The 20,061-nt window shown below is 40.6% G+C and overlaps 1 protein-coding gene across 1 annotated transcript in view; it reads left to right on the plus strand.

Annotated features, from left to right (window-relative positions):
* SMARCC1 (SWI/SNF related BAF chromatin remodeling complex subunit C1) overlaps positions 1-20,061 on the plus strand; it is a 97,474-nt gene that overhangs the window by 16,748 nt on the left and 60,665 nt on the right. Inside the window, exons 4-14 of the mRNA XM_075704707.1 lie at positions 1,957-2,038; positions 3,182-3,274; positions 6,380-6,449; positions 8,727-8,796; positions 10,490-10,565; positions 13,353-13,478; positions 14,213-14,331; positions 15,562-15,686; positions 16,486-16,545; positions 17,219-17,256; positions 19,890-20,011. Coding sequence (XP_075560822.1) covers positions 1,957-2,038; positions 3,182-3,274; positions 6,380-6,449; positions 8,727-8,796; positions 10,490-10,565; positions 13,353-13,478; positions 14,213-14,331; positions 15,562-15,686; positions 16,486-16,545; positions 17,219-17,256; positions 19,890-20,011 — 981 coding nt within the window. The remainder of the gene's footprint in view (positions 1-1,956; positions 2,039-3,181; positions 3,275-6,379; positions 6,450-8,726; positions 8,797-10,489; positions 10,566-13,352; positions 13,479-14,212; positions 14,332-15,561; positions 15,687-16,485; positions 16,546-17,218; positions 17,257-19,889; positions 20,012-20,061) is intronic.

Consider the following 20,061-nt stretch of genomic DNA (forward strand, 5'->3'; position numbering starts at 1 on the left):
ATAGGTTAGTTGGTGTTTATTTGGCGTTTATCTTCCTTCGCTTCCTTGAAGCTATTATGTTTGAGAAGCATACGTTTTGAATGTGGACTATGAAGCTGTCCATGGGTGAATATTGGAAAAGTGGCTTGATCTTGGCTCTTAAAGCGTTACGTATTATAGGTGTAAAGTATATTATTAAGTTGTGCTGTGCAGTGAACTGACAGACTTCTTGATGACTGACCCGACTTCTAGAAGTCAGCGTAAACTTTCCAACATGCACAACGCTATTTAAAGAGGTCATAAACTTCATTTAAAATTGAAAGATTATTCTAATAAAAATGCCAGGATATTTAAGTTGTTTGCCGGGTCCTTAGTGTGAGGGGAAGAGTCCTTAATACTGCTTTAGGAGGGAAGGCATCATTCACTGATAATGAGTGTTTCTAGTGCTGCCCAGCATATTTACGCAGTACCACCTGCGTAGGCATCTTCTTTTTGAAAGTGCTAGAGAGCCTCGAGTGAAGAAAAACCCGGTGGGCTCAGCCAAAGTGTCTTTGTTTAATTTAGTAGTGTAATATTGATGTGATGCCATCTTGTGTGGTAATGGGTTTTGTGACTAAAAATCAATCTTGCTTTGGTTTACTTTCATTGTATAAACTTTACGAATTGATTTGACGTGTTACTGGAAACAAGAATATGTTTAAATGAAGCTGTCATTAGATACGGGCACAGGAATAAATTCTTGTGGTTTAAGTTGGGGTGTTAAAGCGTATCAGTCACTGCATGGTAATGATGTGCATGGCTTTTTCACCGTCTTAAGTGTACAGGGTGCTTTTTATTTTATACGCTGAAATCCCTTCTGCCGGTATTGCCACTCCTGAACACCAACTCAGTGCTCCAGTTAAGAGCATTTTCACACTCCAGCAACAGCTTTTTCCAAAACTTGGGAGGTACAAAAGCGCACCAGACAGTGTTTTACATCTGAGAGTCAACAACCTGATTATCTAAACATACCAGCGCGCTTTGGAAAAGGCTGAATGGTTAAGGGTCAGCCCCAAATCTGTTTCAGAGGCTCCTACAGCGCTGCTTACCCTGGCTGGTGGGGATGAGCCTGCGTGCTAGTGCGGACGCCTGCGGGTGCTGAACTTGCTGAGGGACTGGTATTGCTGTTCCCGTCCCACCTCTCGGGTTCTTGGGGGTCGCCATTCAAATTCTTCATCTGAGTTGGTTCATCCGTGACTTCTGAATACGCGTACGGTTCAGGTGGATACAGCAGAACGCCTTTGGGGGCTTTTGTGGCTCTTCCCAGTAGAAAGTCTCAGATCTTCCATTATCTCCCCCCTATTTCTGAGACACACTTGAATCTGCATTGTCATTTCAAGAATTGTGATTACTTTGTCAATGAAGTAGCAAACTTTAAAGTACCGGAGTCCAATAGAGATGATCATAAAATGCTTACGTGGATTATGAGCTACCTGTATGCTGTGTGTGGGGTGGCTTGTTCTTAAATAGATAAGTAGTTTAGAAAATCTCGGGCAAACAAATGGCTCTGTTTTTCCTGGATTACAATCTGGGACTGGCGGATGGTGCAGCTAGAAGTAAGAGAAACGTGAGACCTCGTTCATGAATTTTCTCATCTGGTTGTTGAAATCCCTGGTGATCATTTGATTATGTTTCTGTTTAATTATCCTTTGTGACTGTAGTGGAATGTACAACCCTGCTACAGGGTTTTGTTGGACAATGTCAACCTTCATTTTTCTTAAACATTTCACAAATCAGTTACATTTTGTTGATTTGGTTCACTGTGATTTTTCTTGCTTGTGAGGGCTGCCAAGCAAAGCAAAAATATTTGTGATTGTGATTTAAGTGTTCTTACGTAGCTACCATGATATATTGTTTTTTATGTGGAACATGAAAGATTCTTGACTACTGAATGGAGGAGACTTGAATTTAATATTTTTGGATAATTTTCCTTAACAGGCGGAGGTTTGACCTGCAGAATCCATCCCGAATGGATCGAAATGTGGAGATGTTCATGAACATTGAGAAAACACTAGTCCAGGCAAGAAACTCATATACAAAACCGTGTGCGCTCACAAGCTCAGGGGAAGGGATTCACTAGCTTTTCACCTACCTCAGTTGTGACCCACTGAAGAGTTTCATCCTGGACTTCTGTGGGAATATCACATTCTTCCTCTCCCACCCATTTTAGCCCCAATTCCATGTTATCACTTGAAAACTTCAGAATTTTTTCATTGATGTTCTGCGGATATGCATAGGGTGAGAAAAACCTGTTTGTAAGGTAGGAGGAAGCATCCTGAGTGTCTTGTCTTCCTGTGAAAGAACCACCCCTAGGATTGAGTAGTTCTGTACATATCTATTCAGTCGCCAGACTTTCAGCTTGATATAAGTTGGACTTTTTTCAGGGTTAGGGTATGTTTTAGACTCTCACTTGCTCTATCAAACTAGTTACTACTAGAAGAGAGCAGATAACAGCTGTATGGAATCTAATTTGAAGTTAATTTTTTTAACTGCTGTGTGTGAATAACAATATTTTTTTTTTCAAACTCTAAATCAAGCTCAGTGTACAACATAGTCACGACATAACTTTCAGGTGCTTGTCAAAAATGGAAATAGGAGGGACAGCAAAAAGAAACAATTCTCTTTTTATAAAAAACTATTGCCATTGTATGGTGGTTTCAGTACATAATAGAGTACCTGTTAAAATCCAAAATAAAACAAATGCATACCTGCAAATATCTTAGAAATGCATGAATCTGCATGTTAGTGCAACAGGACAGATTCAGATTTGGAAGTTGACAGATGGGGAACTTAAATTCCCCTTCAAGCAAAGTCTTCCAGAGTCCATCAAAAATTCTTTGAAATCAAATACATGGTTTCCATTAAGGATGATGTTGTGAAAGCAGAACCTGAGAACGGCTACGCTGGGTCACGTTCCCTTTGTCCGTGGTAATGTCTCTGGCAGAGCTAACAGCAGATCTGGGTGAGGCTTTGGCGGGGAGGTGCGCAAAGGAAACTTTGCTGTCTTATGGGTTTCTGGAGCTGGAGTTCGTGTGCTGTATCACAAGCTGAAACGTGTTCCTTCTGAGCTTTTTCAAGCATTGGTGATCTTAATAGGAATTTTTTGATTTATGTCACAGGTGGCCTGCTAATTTCTTGTTTAACTTCTTATTCTCTCCACTAGAACAATTGTCTGAGCAGACCGACCATCTACCTCATTCCAGATATAGAATTGAAGTTGGCTAATAAATTGAAGGATATTGTCAAACGTCACCAGGTAACTGTTAAATAGCATATCTTAAAACAAATGTTTTGTCAGCTGGAAGATGAAATCTATTTGCCCGACTTCAACATATCAGTTACATCTGGACTGTGTCTGACAGCACAAGGTGGCAGCAGCAAGTTACTTAAGACCCGAAGTTCACCATTTGTAAAATGTCATTAGTAGTTATCCTCGCATGGAGATTGAATCATAACTCTGTTCTAAAAATTAATCTGAAGTTGCTATTGAAGTGGAAGGTAGTTACGGTATCTCAGTGCGTTGGCTGCAGGCCCGAGCTGATTTAATGTTGAGTACGTGCTTAGACAAAGCAGAAGCTCACCGTTTGTCCAAATCCGAGACCAAAGAAGGTAGTGTGTAGTACAGCTGTTCTAGATATGTGAGGACAGCATAAGGAAGCTTTAATCTTAAAATGATCGCTACCTTTTTTGCTTTATTTCACTTTTTTCTTGCTTTTGCTGAACGGAATGGACGCAACAACGGTCTTTTTTAATAGGTAGTCATGTATTTCCAAGAGTCAGCATCTTGCCCTTGTAACATAATATACTCAGTGGTGAACTGGACAAGATTAATAGCTTCATCTCTTAAAAATGTAAACAGTCCTTTCACTTGTCTTAAGAGAAATATCCTGGAATGTGAACTCTAGATGGTCTGATAGCCTTTTGTGTTAGGATAGTTCACGGCTGTAGCCAAAGTAAACTGTTTCTTTTCCAGATTAAATGTATTTCCTGTGTTGTGACTGTGAACCATCGTCTCAACTTCAGTTGTTTTCACAAGTTACTCTTAATTATTCAGCTGATTCAGGATGCTTGCTATTGCTTAAATGGGACTTAACAGTTCGATTTTCCTTTCATAAAGGAATTCTGCAGTGAATTCAAAGCATGCTGTATCCATGAATGACGTAAAGGACTATTAAAGCAGGCAGCTTTGTTTCTAAAGGGATGCGAAGAACTGAAAGCAGAAGTTGTCCCTGATTCTGCTTTTTGGGCTTTCTTCCTATGCCCTACCTCTGAATTCTCATCTTGTATTTGTGTTGCTACCTGGGCTTGCTCACTGTCTTGACTTTTTTTTTTCTTTTTTTTCTTTTTTTTTTTTTTAAAACCCTGTTGTTCTCATCTTCCCTCTACCCCATCCCTAGTACCTGTAGCTCCCCCCCCCGGTGTGTCCAAGTCCTCGCTTCTCTGACTGCAGCCTGGGTGGAAGAGTTGCGTCTCTCTTGCCCCAGCACAGTGCTAGTGTGATCTCCGGGCTTATAAAAAGAGGTGTCAGTAAGATGTTTGTTCTCTCTGCTGATGAGGATGCTGTTGCTGTTTCTGATAGTCACACTTTTTCTGATATTCTTTATAAAATGTTGAGGATTCCTCTGAGAAGAGCCAGAAGAATTTAGGACCTTGAAAGCAGGTAATGAGTGAGATTTAGCATTTGTATCTATCTGCTTCAAGGAAAGTGTTTTGTCGGTAGATAACTCTTCCACCTTGTTATGTCTTTAGATTCCAGTCACATTCAGTTTAGCAGAGGCAGGGAATAAACCTTACAATCTGCTTACATTTTTCAGAAAGCTCTTTTAATGTAAAGTTATCCATCCCTTTGTTTTCAGTCAAGATAGCATCTAAGAGAGACTTCCTGCTCATCTGTTGTGTATTGGGATTTTTAAAGCTCCGTAGGAAATAGATGATACTTACTGATCTGATTCATAAAGCTCGGATGAGATATCTAGAAGAGCATCTTTAGCTTATGGGGGATGAAGGGAGAATTTCCATAACTGTTCCTTAAACACTTTGCAGATTCTTCTTTCATGCCAGGGCCTTTTCCTTTGCCTTTGAGTACTTTAAAATTCTTCTTACTTTCCAGGTTTATTTTGCTGTTGCTCAGAGCACTTCCTCTCCCTTTACCCAGTTCTATGAACTCTTATTGGTGTAGGAGCTCTTGCCCTTCAGCCCCCGATACCAGCGTAGCCTCCAAATGTTGCTACTGTAATGCAATGCATCTTCATGCTTTTTTAGTTTTCCTCCTTTTGATGCTGCCTTCCAAGTACGTTGTTTGCATATTGTTGGCTGTAACCTATCCCATGTGCTCTTAAGTCCTTTAAATAAATCTGTCAAGTCTTTATGGAATGTAAATTTTGAATAACATTTTCATAAAAACTGTTCCAAAACAGAACTCCTCTGCAGAAGAGTCTGCAGACTGTGAATTTCTGCTGTCCTTGGAAATGGCTCTTCATAAATGGAGACTGGAGGTGTCTCTGCGTGTGGGAGAATCCTTATGGTTCTCCATGTGAAGGAAGGACAGGATTTTCTTGACTGGCCACACTAAGCAGTGTTATGTATTTATTTAATAGATACCTGATTATGTGGTAGAATTTTTTTGCATGATGATGTAGGTCCAACAGGAATATAATTCTGGCCTGTACCCATTTGTAGAGAAATTGCTTTATGTGCCGCTGTTTGTGGCATCTACGTAAGGATGGGGAGTACATCTGTTGTTACGATGTCCCAAACAAGCAAGAAGTAAAAGTATTCTCGTGTTTGAATGTTTGACACACAATGGTATTGTGTTGGTGTATTTCTGATTTATTCCCTTTGTTCTATGCTTTAGGAGGCTTTTTTTGAAAGAACCGGTGTTTATTCTGTCTCTTGACATACAGCCTTTCTTGAATACTAAGGATGTTCTATTCAAGGCAGCCATTTCTAGTTAAGTTTCTTGTAGACTTTATCTTAACGTAAATAGTAGTATTTAGGAATTGGTTTGGACCAAAACATGTACTTAGTGGAAAAAAGTTATGCTTTCTTACAAAATATTCACCAATAGCTTTGTATGAACTGGTAGTTGAACAATTTACAATGAGAATTGGGGCAGAAGGAACAAGGAGGAGGAAAGATTTGAGATGAAAAGAGCAAGAGATGACAGAGTAGTTTGGCAGCAGCCTTAAAATAATTGTCTTTTTCTGGCACTTCTTAGAGGTGGTATTCTTCATAGTTGCATTGAAGTTAGCCTTGCATATTTCTAGGTTGCATGTCGTGGGTAAAAAGAAGCAGCCGAGAAGTTTGGAGTAACGTGTCAAAGGTTTCTCATGCAGTTTCTTTTCTTCCACCTTTCCCACAGGGAACAGTAACTGAAGAGAAGTCAAAGGCTACCCACCATGTTTATCCAAGTCCTACCTCAATGGATGACGGTAAAGTTGCTTACCAATTTTTAACTGTAAATAGTCTTGTAACTAAATTCTGTTAGCAGTTACGGGAGCTTTCACACAGACACAGTTTGTTCCGGAGAGCCACTTGAAAAATACTTCTAGGATTAATAACTCCAAATAAAATCACTGTGTGTCCTGCTTCTAGCTCTTAAGTGTAACATTCACATTTTTAATTGATGCAACATTTTCAGATCAAGATGTGTAACAGTGAATATTCTTCAGCGATTGTGTTGCAAATTGAGATACTATTTGTTGCTGAATGCAAGGTAGACATTTTGTTTGTCCCAAATAACTTCCAGGCTGAAGGAGAGCAGAGCTAAGGGTCCAGAAGGACTTTAAAAAAACAAAACAAAACAACCCCCCCACCAAAACAGTTAAATTAGTTTAAAAATTAAAAAGAAGGATAGTGAAAGTAGGGGGCTTAAAACTAAAGCTTCCATTAGTGGGGTTTTTTTTCTTCTTCTTTGGTGTCCCTCAGTGTCTAAGTATAGGTCAAAATGTTGACCTGTATGTAGGAAAGGTAGTATAGATGCTAAAGTCAATGAGAATTTCTTTCTGCCACATTCTTATCTTTCCAGGTGACAGGTTGGGAATGCTGATACATATCACTGCATGTGGTTTGGCAAGGTGGATGCAATAATGAGTAGACCTGATAAATGGAGATTGTTGGCTTTATTATAATATGTTCTGCTTCTGTATGAAGTATATGTAGTTCCATAAAAGCAATTCAACAGCTGTATCCTTCAGCAAATAGGAAAAAAAAAAAAACCCTCTTAATTTTATTATCATAAATACATTTAATTGTCTAGTGGATCATTGTCGAGTCTGAGCTTCATTGATGTACGTTAGGTTTTTCTTCTACACCCTGGCATGTGATGGCCACTAGATGGAAGCGTTCCCTGCTGTATGGGAACGATCGTGGCTTGTTCCTCCTCTGGTGCTTGCCTGTGTTCTGTACCTCTGGCTATAGCATGCCTAGCCACGGGTTTGTGCTTATTTTGAACCACTTCAGGTTCTCGGAAAAGGCTTGGGCATAGTAGGTCCCATCTGTCTTGTAGTCAGTGAACATGCAGATGTGCTAGACGGAGCTTTCTTAACCCTTGATTATACTAAGATGAGAAAACAGCCATGAATTCAATCAGTGTAACTTCATACAGGTTCACATCCTCAGGCTTTCTCTTTTAATCCTGCTCTTGGGCTTTATTCTCGATATTTGGGGGGTAGGTTATTACATTGTGTCAGATGTGTGGTTTAAAAGGAAAAAAAAAACCCAAACTTAAATACCAGTCATACTGAGCATATGCCTTATTGCAAAACCAGCAAAGTATTAGTGCTGCTCACTAAGTTTGTATTAACTTGAAGTCGTCATTAGCACTGCTGTGAAAGAAGAAAGTTGAAATGCAAGTTTTGTTAGACTCTTGGAAGTGTTTTATTAAAATCTGTTTTACCACCACCCCCTGCCCTGACATTCTTCCTTCAAAATTTTATTCCTTCAAAACTCTATTGTTTTTTTTTTAAATACCTGTTGAGAGTAATACTGGGAAGAGGGTCTTTTGAAATAAATTTAAATCAGTAGAAGAAGGTTAATGACGGAATTCAGATGTCTAACAAGGATACAAAAAGACAGAAGTGAAATATTTGCCACTTGACAAGAAAGCCTTTTGGGAGAAGTTTAGTCTTTTTGGTTATACAGAGATTTTAAACAAAAAAAAAAAAAAAGTGACAGACTGGAGCGTGTCTCTCTCTCCGTGTTATTTCTGCTGTCTTTACTGAATGTCCTTTTGGGGGATTTGCTCTGTCCCATTCCAAGTTCCGGGCCCAGCTGGCCAAGGTTTTGGGAGATGAGGCAGGACAAGCGGAGCTGGCAGAGGACAGTGCTCCCACCTGTCAGCCAGAAATGCCCCTTGCTTCTGTTGAGAAACAGATGGGCTGTTTCAAGCCTCGTTGGGTCTCAATCTGGAGTGTGTTAGGGTATGAATGTACGTGACCAGGGAAGGAAATGTAATAATTCTTAACGTTAATAGGATTTTACTAACATAACATCCGTGTGGTATGCAGGCAGAACACACGCGTGTTTAGACGTGGCACAGATCATGCAGGCACGTGTATTACTATGGCAGGCCATTGTAATTTCACTGCAGTAGACTTTTATCAGAGGCAATTGCAATAACTTTGCTACAACTGACTATGGAAAAGCAAAATAGCGTTCAATGTGCTTTACAATCTGAATCTGATGCTAGATCTCTCTCCCCTTTGCAGATGAATGGTTGAGACCTGTGATGAAAAAAGACAAGCAGGTGCTGGTACACTGGGGCTTTTTTCCAGACAGGTAAAGAAAGGTGGGGGAAGAAGGCACACCCCAAATCTTACTTAAGTTTGGTGAAGGAAAAGTGTTGATTAAAACCTGCAAGTAGGAAAATCCATGTCCTTAAACAAGCTGTTCCTTTAGCTTACTGAGTCTTACCTCTCCTGATAGCAGTGCTCTGTGGCTATCAGTAGGGAACCTGCACGGGGAATGTCCCAGCTGTGTGGGCTATAGCTATGCTCTTTTCTTGTTCTGCAGAATATGACAGGCTCAGACCCATCTCACGCTGGCTCTTCTAAAAATTTCACCTGAATATACAGTACTGCGTTCCTGTTCTTTTGCTTCTGAATGGTTGTACATCACTGTTTGTGCTATGAGCCAAGTAGCGGTTGTCTTACGGAGTATAACCACGCAGTAATTTAGCATTGCTACCATTTGTCTCAATGTCCAAGGCTTGAAAAGACTTAAAGCAGTGGTTTACAGCTGAAATATGCGTACCCATTTGTGATACTGGCAGGTGGGTGAGGTCAGAAAAGCAGAGCCTGTTTTTCTGCAGAGCCACTAGTGAGGTTGCAAACTGAACCAGACTTTCAAACGGCAGAGTGAGCCTTTCCGTAAAGTTTGCAAGACTTTAAAGCCAAAAGGGAGAACTTCTAATCACCTAGTTGAACTTTTTTCAACAAAGAGAGATTTCACTCTGTGGGTTGCCTTTAGTCAAGTGCAAGTGACTGCTGAAAGCATATATTTGAGAAAGCTGTCCTGTGTTGTCAGATGTTAAAAGATAGCGTATGTACTGTTAGTAACTTAAATGTATTTGTAATAACTGGTTTCTGAGTCCAGGTTATGGAAAACTCAAAGGACTGATAACCCAGCATTGACTTCTATTTAAATAACTCTTTCAGGGTACTAAAATCTGCTCTGCTGTGCATGCACAGAATTCTCGGGAACCACACGCGTATTTCAGTGGAAGAGAGCAAACAACAATCACGCTTAAGTTTGTTTCTTCATACAGATGAAGAACCTTTAAATATTTTTATATTTATATCAGTAGTCAAGTTTGTGTTGATTCTGTGTGTATTTGTGCTTATAAATATCAGCATAAACATGAGGAATGCTATATATGCATCTTTTCTTGCATATGACTTATCCCAGTTGCTCGGTACGTGCCTGGTGTTGATTACAAAGTATTTGGGCTTTTGCTGTTACTGAGTGCAGTTTCTTAGTATTTATAAATAGGCTTTTGAGGGAATGTGGAAAAGTGAATGTAAATAATAAATGGATTCTACAGCAAATAAGGATTGAAGGAGAGGATGCACACTTATTTCTTCTAGGAACCACTATCTCTTGCTTTAAACTCATAAGAACAGAAACAAGTTAATTAACTTAATGCCAGGGTTTGAAGAGGTGACTCAGAAACTGTATTTATACTCCTGAATCTAGAGAGTAGATTTGCAATTTTAAGCTGGAGCTGGCTTCAGAAAGTTAAAAATGTGCATGAGATGCCTTGGATCCCTCCCTTTTCAGTGTATCCTATTCCAGTAGCAGAAACCAGTGATTACTCCTTTAACGTTTCGTTGTGTGGAAAACACTTCACTATTCAATCCCAGCAATATGATTTGCGCATGTCAGAATTGCTGAATAAATATTCCCGCTGGTGATCTTTCTGGATGAACAGCCCGAGGGACCAACCCGGTTTTCTCTTGACTCCTCTCATTAGCTATGACACTTGGGTTCATGCCAATGAAATAGATGCTGAAATTGAGGATCCTCCAATTCCTGAAAAGCCATGGAAGGTAAGTCTCTCTTAAACAGTTTCTAAAAGTTACTGTATTGGTATAGCTCGTGCTCAGGTGCTACTAGATCATAGAATCACAGAATTGTTTAGGATGGAAAAGACCTTTAAAATCATTGAGTCCAAGCGTTAACGTTGCACTGCCAAGTCCACCACTAAACCATGCCCCTGAGCACCACGTCTACGCATCTTTTAAATCCCTCCAGGGATGGGGACTCCACCACCTCTCTGGGCAGCCTGGTCCAATGCTTGACAGCCCTTTCTGTGAAGAAATTCTTCCTACTATCCAATCTGAACCTCCCCTGATGCAGCTTGGGCCCATTTCCTCTTGTCCTATCGCTGTTCCTTGGGAGAAGAGCCCGACCCCCCTCCCTGCCCCCTCCTGCCAGGAGCTGCAGAGCGATCAGGTCTCCCCTCAGCCTCCTCTTCTCCAGGCTGAACACCCCCAGCTCCCTCAGCCGCTCCCCACCAGCCCTGTGCTCCACACCCTGCCCCAGCTCCGCTGCCCTTCTCTGGACACGCTCCAGCACCCCAATGTCCTTCTTGTGCCGAGGGGCCCAAAACTGGACACAGCATTCCAGGTGCGGCCTCCCCAGTGCCGAGCACAGGGGGACGATCCCTGCCCTGCTCCTGCTGGCCACGCTATTCCTGACACAAGCCAGGATGCTGTTGGCCTTCTTGGCCACCTGGGCACACTGCTGGCTCATGTTCAGCCGCTGTCGACCAACACCCCCAGGTCCTTTTCGGCCAGGCAGCTTTCCAGCCACTCTTCCCCCAGCCTGCAGCGCTGCATGGGGTTGTTGTGACCCAAGTGCAGGACCCGGCACTTGCCCTTGTTGAACCTCATACAGCTGGTCTCGGCCCATCGGCCCAGCCTGGCCAGGTCCCTCAGGCAGATCAACGCTCCTGCCCAACTTTGTGTCATCTGCAGATAGATGTTTTAACGTGCTGCTGAATAACAATGGCTGTATTTCCATATATATGGAAAAGCAATGTGATATTTCTAGAGCCATAATGAAAATGTCTAAAACATTTCTTTGGTCTGGGGAGAAATGCTGTTGAAAAGATACTTTGTTGTGAGTGAAAAGGACAGACCTGTGCATCCCTAATAGTGCCAAAATTACCATGGTTATTTTGGCCTGACTTGAGGTGTTTTCTGTTCAAGGTAAGTCCTTCCCTTACTGCTGAAGTGCAGCCATCTCTGGGATGAAACCTGCCAACTCATTAGAAGGCATAATGGCATTATACAATGTTTAAGGAGAGGAATTGGGGAAAATACTGTATCTTTGTGATGTTTTTGGAAGAATATTGTTAGAGGAAAGAACTACCAGGTTAGAAACCTGAGATTACCACACATGTATTACAGGCCTTAAAACATATTTTGTGTGCAGAAAGTTAATCTTTTTCTGTAATATAGAAATGGCCAAAAGTATTAGGAGTTAGATAATGTGGAAATTAAGAAGCCTCTTTAGGAGAACAAATCTGAATTTTTGAAGTCTGTGATACAATTGAAATCTTGTCTGTTCTCTTTGAGTTATTGTAATGGCAATGTTATTTCCAGCAGATTCAGTTCTTGGGATCAAAACAGAGCTGTGGTCTGGTTGACAGATTGCGTGTGGCCGTGGGCTCCCCCGTCCCCTGGTTTCACACTGCTACAGAAGCTCTTGAGTTTGTTTGTCTTGGCTCAGTACCACTGTGGATACCAGCTGCTGTATGATTTTAGTACAGGGCACAGTTTTAAGTTTCTTAATTTTACTAAAAACCTTGGCATTGCTAATGTATTGTAGCATATGAATGTGACTGTCCCTAGAGTGAGAGCCAACATGGACGTGAATGAGAAAACCAGTAGCTGTTTAAAGAATCCCTGCAGCTCATATCTCACCTTTCTTTATGGAAAGGTTCAATTTAATGGGAACTCTGCTCTTAACTGATGTAGAAATGATGCAAGAAGTCAGTGCTGCTTAATCTGTTGAACATGTGAGCGCTCAAACCAATATCAGCCTTATTTAGGTTCTCTACATAATTAGTTTTCTTTCTACAGAAATGATTTGCCTTTCTGATGTAGCTTATTGCAAGTGAACAGTACAGAACAGTTATAAGACAGTAGTAAATACTACTTTATTGTCCTTTTATTGGACTTAGTCTTTTATACATAACATGCAGTGTTGTTCCATGTGAATGCTGTTGATCTGAACAGCAGAGTTAGAGCAGCTGAGGCCAGAAAACAACTTGATGTCTGTTCAAACACTGCTTATTCCAAGTAGTTACCTGTAAATAACGGGAACACATGCTTTTTGTGTATAAATCATACTAAAGCTCAAGAATTTATTTTCAGCTATGTAAACTGGAACTTTATTTGAAGATGGATATTTAAGTCAAAATAGTCAATCTTGCCAAGATATGGCCAACTCTTTTTTTTTTTTGGTCTTTTGTGGCACACCTGCTAAGGTGATCAGTGTATTTAGAAGATTTTGATGGTAATTTTCAGTATCCAAAGTATGCTCTTAATACAGAGCTGTTGTCTCAGCTGTGAGAACTGACCTCACACTTCAGAACACTTAAAAATGACTGAGGAGCAAACATGGCATTCAGTAGACTTATGGGCATGTTCGTCCTTTATTGTATTGCCTCATGAAACTCATCTATTATGCGTGAAACCATTCGGAGATATTTGGATGTTCAGACCCTGATAACAAAGCTGCCAGTATTTCTCTCATCCTATGAGGTCTGTCGTGGAATTATTTTTTCAAAAAACGTCAGCATGTCAATACATCATTCTGTTCTTTAGGTTCATGCCAAATGGATTTTGGACACAGATATATTCAACGAATGGATGAATGAAGAGGATTATGAGGTAGATGAGAACAGAAAATCAGTGAGTTTTCGGCAGAGAATCTCCATGAAAAATGAAGAGGTAGGGGCTTTATGGGTGATGGTTTATGGCTTAATGGGTGACTTGTTGATACATTAATATTCTTTATCTCTGCATAAGTCAAAATTCTGGGACTCAAAGTTGTTAAAATTAAGCTAGTTGAACAGTTTGAGGTGCCTATGATAACACAGTCTAGTTTAACTTTCTTCTGACATACGTCCTTTATCCAGAAGTGTAAGTGTGCGCTTTGATTTTTTTTTCCCCTCCCCTTCCCGAGAATGGTAAGAGATAGGACCCACTCTGTGCTTTCTCATAAATGAAGCAGTGGGTGTGTTAAACAGCATCAGTTAATATTTGATTTCTGAATTCTATGTACTTGTTGAAACTAGTTTTTGTATCCCTCCCGATGCAGGAAGTTAGTTAGGACTCAAAACATGTTCATTTAGCCTCAAGGCCAGGCTACTCGCTAGGAAATCTCTCCTGATGGATAGAGTATATTTAACAAGTCACACATTAGCATTTGGATCTTGCTCTGTTTTGAGATCACAGTTCTTAAGTACATAGCCATTGCAGCATCTGGGGGATGGCTGTAGAAAATTTAGGGGCTTTCACGTTGACAAATAGAAGTATTCCGGAGCTGAATGTGGTGCACGTTGTGATCTTACTGCTTTAGCTTGTCTTGCGGGATGTAGTGCACTCTTAAGGAAGAGTGTAGCCTACAGCGTTTCAATAACTGCAGTATTCGGGATGAGCTAACTCCTTCGCTTCTCTAACAGCCTGTACGTAGCCCGGAGAGGAGAGACAGGAAAGCAGCAGCAAGTACAAGGAAGAGAAAGCATTCTCCTTCTCCACCCCCCACTCCTGTGGAGTCGAGAAAAAAGACAGGGAAGAAAGGGTGAGTGTCTGAGTCTTGGAATTTGAGGCAGATTTTCTTGACCAAATGCTTATGGGGAGATGACTGTTACATTTCACTTGTCTCAGATTACAGTAGAAAAATTATTTCTACACTAGACTTGAGTGATTTTGCTTGTGCAGTGTATGTAATTTCTTCACTCCTCTGTGGAAATGTATTGCCTGCAGGTGGAGGAGAATCTAGTGCAAGTTGTCGTGTTATCTGTGTCAGCGGCAGGGTTCATTGCTGCATCAAGAGTAGAACTTAGCAAATGAAAAGTTACTCAGCTGCTTCTAAAACAACTCAAACTAGTTCTGTTAGTGCAATCACATAGCACATGTACACTTTTTGAAGTATAGCCCCATAAATTACTGCATTGAACTGAGGAGTTTTTTTACCTGCATAGCCAGGTATTTTAAAGTCCACTTCTCAAATGCAGCTTTAACATAAGTAGCACTTGTGGCCTACAGATCAGGGTTTTTTCCAATGCTAGGTGGTCTCTTTAAGAAAAAAAAAAAAAAAGGCCAGTATTATGTCCAAATAAAAGCTTATTTATGGGGGTTTATGTGTGGATATGGAGGGGAGCACTTTTGAACTAAAAATTGAGGTCTTGTTTCATAGACCTGTTGGGCTCTAATAAGACAAAATGGGAAATTTATCATCTGAGGTGAGAAAGAATTAGTTGATAAACCAAATTACTGTTTTGTTCCAAATGTAAGGCCTGAGTTAGATTCTGTAAGGAGAGGTGCGGGTGATTCTGCCTTTGTTCCCAAAATGGCTTCCTCAGGACACAGAATCGATCGTACAAGCCAGCCTTTTTCCGTAAATAAGGCAGCATGCCTTGGAATGGTCTGTTGCCTCTGCTGTTCTGTGCAGCAGATGCCTTTATTGTAACTTTTAAAAGGACAAATGTAAGTGAATCACTGCTCCCTTGAATCTCACGAGTATGCAAGTGCTGCCAACATGCTGGAGACAGTTTTGGGATGGAATCAAGGCTTATATACAGTGGTGGTCTCCAGTCAAAGTTGGTTTTGTTTTTTTTTTTTTAACTTCATTTTAGTAACGTACAGAGAATATCTTTCATTAACCCCACCAGCACCACTTCCTACAGCACTGATGTTTTTCCTAAGTGTTTTAACCCAGTCCTTTAATCCTGGTGTCTGAAGAATAACGTCAGGATGACAACATCTGACAGTTGCAGCTGGCAGAGAATTTGTGTATGATCTGTTTTAGACAAGCAGCCTTATATGGGAAAAGGAGAGGGCAGAAAGAAGAAGATGAGCAAGAAGATCTTACAAAGGACATGGAGGATCCCACACCAGTACCTAATATAGAAGAAGTGGTACTTCCCAAAAATGGTAAAATATGCATACACTGGATTCTTTGAATGTTAAAAGAGTTGCTTAAACTGCACTGAAAAAATACACGTGTATTTTGTCAAATCTTTGAAATACTTTGTGGCCGTGGGGCCAGGTGATCTGTGCCTGTCTAAATTTACCTAGTCAGGGATTTGAATGTGATGGCTGAGAAGGGCAGCAGATTCACCTTCTTTTGGCTTTTTGAAACACATTTACAAAAATCCACTCAAATGTTTAGTTTTGCCTATTTTAGGATTGTTCTCACCCATTATACAGAGTTAAATGTTTTGGCGTATGGAGTTTTCTGGAGGAAAATAATTGTATGCCAAATACCCGAGATAAGCATGTTATATGAGTGGAAACTCTAGCAACGTGCCAAATGCGTTCTTAATCCTTTTCAGAAAAGTGTTGATCTATGCAATACCTGCTAAGTGAAGATAAGTCAGAAAAAGAATTCCTTCTATTAAGTCCTTAACATCAAACCATTTTGGGTGTCACACCATTTGGTTTTCACCTGGTTTGCACGTAAGAATTGTTATGTGTTGTACAGGTGGAAAAAGTACAGTACTTGGTCCGCTAACTGCATGAATAGAAGCTGCTCCGTTCAGATGTGAAATTACAGAGAAACCGAACAAATGGTCTGTTGTACTCGGGCTGCACAGATGAACTCTTTTGAACTGCAGAGACATGACCAACGAAACTGTTGATTGATACGATAGTAAAGCATGCTAGACTTTGGTAAACTGTATCTTGCCTGATGGGTTACTCATCAGAGTTTCAATCTTGCTTACTTTTGTAGTGAACCCAAAGAAAGACAGTGAAAACACGCCTGTGAAAGGAGGAACAGTAGCAGACCTCGGTAAAACAAACACACAACACCCTCCAGCACCCTCTCCCCTAAGTTTTATAGTAAAGGCTTGCTTGCAGACCAACGGAGTAAATATTTTTCAATATCTCAATTTTAAAAGGAATCTCTAATTCTACTCTTTTATTGAATTAATTCAGTTTTCGTATATATTTGAGTCAATAATTCAGTTTTCATATATATTCGAGTCAAAATGTATTGGCTCTTTTTCACTTTTTCCCTTGTAGGCTTTTTTTTTTTAAATATGACATATAAGCTCTTTCCTTGCAGAATTTTTATTTTCTTACTGGGAATCAAGGTGAACCACAGGTTCCTTGTGCTTTGCTAAGCCTTTGGCATAAGAGATATAAACTAATGTCCCATATCCTATTATACAAGGCTACACGTAGGGCACTGGGAAAGGCAGTAATTAGCTATGGATTCCTAAGTGTGGAAAAATTCTAATTATCCTTACTCTGTTCTTATCTATTCCCTTGTCTGGGATAGTTGAGTGCCTGCGTAAGGATGAGATTGCCTTAATGATGTGTGGTCCACTTTGCTTTCCTCCTCACTTCCCTTCCAAAACAAATGAAATATTCTTTCCAGTTAAGCAGTTGCATTGTGAGGAAGGCTTATGAGCAATCAGATGCTTTTTATTAGTGTAATTCTCAATGCTTTTACCTTTCAGATGAACAGGATGAGGAGACAGTGGCAACTGGAGGAAAGGTAACAGCAGCCATTTCTTACCAAGTTTGGTAGAAACTGAGATCACGGAATCACAGAAAGGTTTGGGTGGGAAGGGACCTTTCAAGGTCACCCAGCCCAGCCCCTGCAGTGACAGGGACAGCTTTAACCAGAGCAGGGTGCTCAGAGCCCCGGCCAGCCTGGTCTTGAACATTTCCAGGGTGTTCTAGAGTTCCAGGGATGGGGCATCTACCACCTCTCTGGGGAACCTGTGCCAGTGTTTCATCACCCTCAGCGTAAAAAAAATTTCTTCCTTATACCTAGTCTGAATCTACCCTCTTTTCGTTTAAAACCATTACCCCTTGTCCTATCAAGATCTTAATTTCCTCTTCAGTAACTTAACCTGTAATGTTTTTCAAGTCATATCTAAGATTAAATTAGTCACTAATAGGAATGTTGTTTTGCTATTATAAAAATTCTACAAATGCTGTGAGATTATTTTGTATTTTTATATCTAGTATATTAAAAATGAGAATGAGGAGGCAGATGCAAAGTATTTTCAAAGAAGCATTTTTCAAGTGCAAGATTTTTCAAGGTTATGCTTTTTCTTTAGGTTTCAAGACTAAATCTAAACCCCAGATAGGCTTCCTGATCATTTTAATAGAGTTGTCAGGGTAGTTTCTGTATTTAATTGCATTGTTGGTGTGCCAGGCACTATTTTTAACAGCTTGCCTAGTGTAAGACAGCTGCCTGATCATGCAGGTAAGAAAAGATCACGTCTATGTTGGATTCATACAGTTGTGCTCCTGCACAGACACAGACGCTTGGATTGGTTATACACATAATTAAGAAAATCTGACTTTCTCTCCATACTGACGTATTTCTGGTTTTACTGTATTTTAGTTCATACGTCCAATCTCTATATGTGTTTTCAGAAGTGCTCAAAAATCCTTTCTCATGTTTTAAAATGGGGGAAGACAACAACTCTAGGTATGCAAACCACTGACTAGCTAGTAAGCAACCTTTCTTTTAGGTTTTAGGAGCAGGTATCACACTAAGGAGCAGTGGGTTTAAGTACTAGATACAGACACGTGAACAGAAATCACCAAAATACAATTCTCAGGCAACTGCTGTTTTCCAAGTTGGGGAAACCAGCTCAGAAGGAGCATGACAGCCTTTCTGGTGTGGGAAGTGCTCTTTTTTTTTTTCTTTTTTCAGTGTGGCTCCTCCATCCCTGGGTGTAGAATGACCTGGAACTGTGGGACTCGTGCAGCAGCCTTAGTATTTGTTCCATGTTTAGATTGGAAGAGGTTTGCTTTTATACGACCTCTGCTAAACAGTGGGGTTTTTAGGACGTGATCTGTTTCTCTGTTTAGTGAATGCATTTTGAGAGGAGAAGGGTGTTAGAAGTTGAGGGGACGATGAGAGGAAGGACTTGTTTTGTGAATAGCTATTGTGAGATTGCTAAATAGGTTTAGAATTATACCTTGTCTTTGGGGGAATTTAGTCCCCCAAAAGGTAAGTCATTGATACTGATGAGTCTTTAAGATCCTGCTTTAGGGACTCAATTATTTCTAACAGTCTGTTGTTTCTCTGAAAGCTGTCTGGATTAGTAATTCAGGTAAAGAAAACCATTTAACGTTGAGTTGCCCACAGGCTCTTCAAATAGCATCTGAGGGTTTCTCATACAGTTCATGTCATGTCCTGACCCTCTTCTTACACTGCCTGCATCCCCTTCTCTTTATCTTTCTGGATCAGGAGGTGGGCATGTGCTGGAACTCAAGTTGCAGAACACCTAGAATTCACAGGAGACTTCTGTTGTGAGGCAACAGAAAGTGACCAAAGACTTGTCCCACTTCTTGGAAGTCTTACTTGCTCACTGATGTCTTCACAGCCCTCTATGACCAAACTCGTGGGTCTGTTCACCCTCTGAGTGGAAGCAGATACAGGGATATGCAGAGTTACAAGTGGAACTTAGTATCTCTTCTTCACAAGAGAGACATATCCAAGACCAGCTTTAAGATTGAACAAAGCGAGTTTATCCAAGCAAGAATTTAGGGTCATGAGATGCAGTTTTGCGGACATGAAACTATTACTGCTGACAAGTGTCTTCCAGTGCAACTAGAAGTAATGAATCTGTTTTCCTGTAATACTCTTCTGAGGAGTGAGAAGGTTAATGGAGGAAGAGTGGCAAAAAATACAACCTGTCTTAGATGATATTTAAAATTGGTGCAGTGTCAGTAACTGGAGATGGCAGCAAGGGCTAGGCCGACAGCTTACAAAGTACTCTAGATTCGCGCTGTATTCATTACACGTGGTTGCAGTATACTGCAGAATTAAAATGTGGTGTTTTCTCCCATAGTTAGAGCATGCTTAATTTTATAAAGAGGACGCAAAGCATGCTCTAACCATACTGCCAAGTATGGCCTTGAGATTTGAGAGCTGGCTCTATGAAAACTTCTTACTGGTCTTATGCTTTCTTTAATATTTTTATGGACACAGATTACACTTTCTCTGGTCCCTGAGATTTTCCCCACTGACCGGAGGCTGCGTCCCCTAAGTTTATTCTGCACAGGACTGGAAAGCGCTTGATTTGGGCTGACTTTGTGCTGGCTGAGAGTTACTAGGTCTGTCTCTTGCAACGTACTAACCGTTGTATTCCCTCCACAATACAGGAAGATGAAGATCCTAACAAAGGCGATCAAAGTCGGTCTATCGATCCAGGTGAAGATAACGTCACAGAACAAACCAACCACATCATTATTCCAAGCTATGCATCTTGGTTTGACTACAACTGGTAAGAAACTAATTTGGAACTGGGGGAAGACTTAGAGTTTTGGCGGTTGT

This window comes from Pelecanus crispus, chromosome 2, assembly GCF_030463565.1.
Source record: "Pelecanus crispus isolate bPelCri1 chromosome 2, bPelCri1.pri, whole genome shotgun sequence".
Lineage (NCBI taxonomy): Eukaryota > Metazoa > Chordata > Aves > Pelecaniformes > Pelecanidae > Pelecanus > Pelecanus crispus.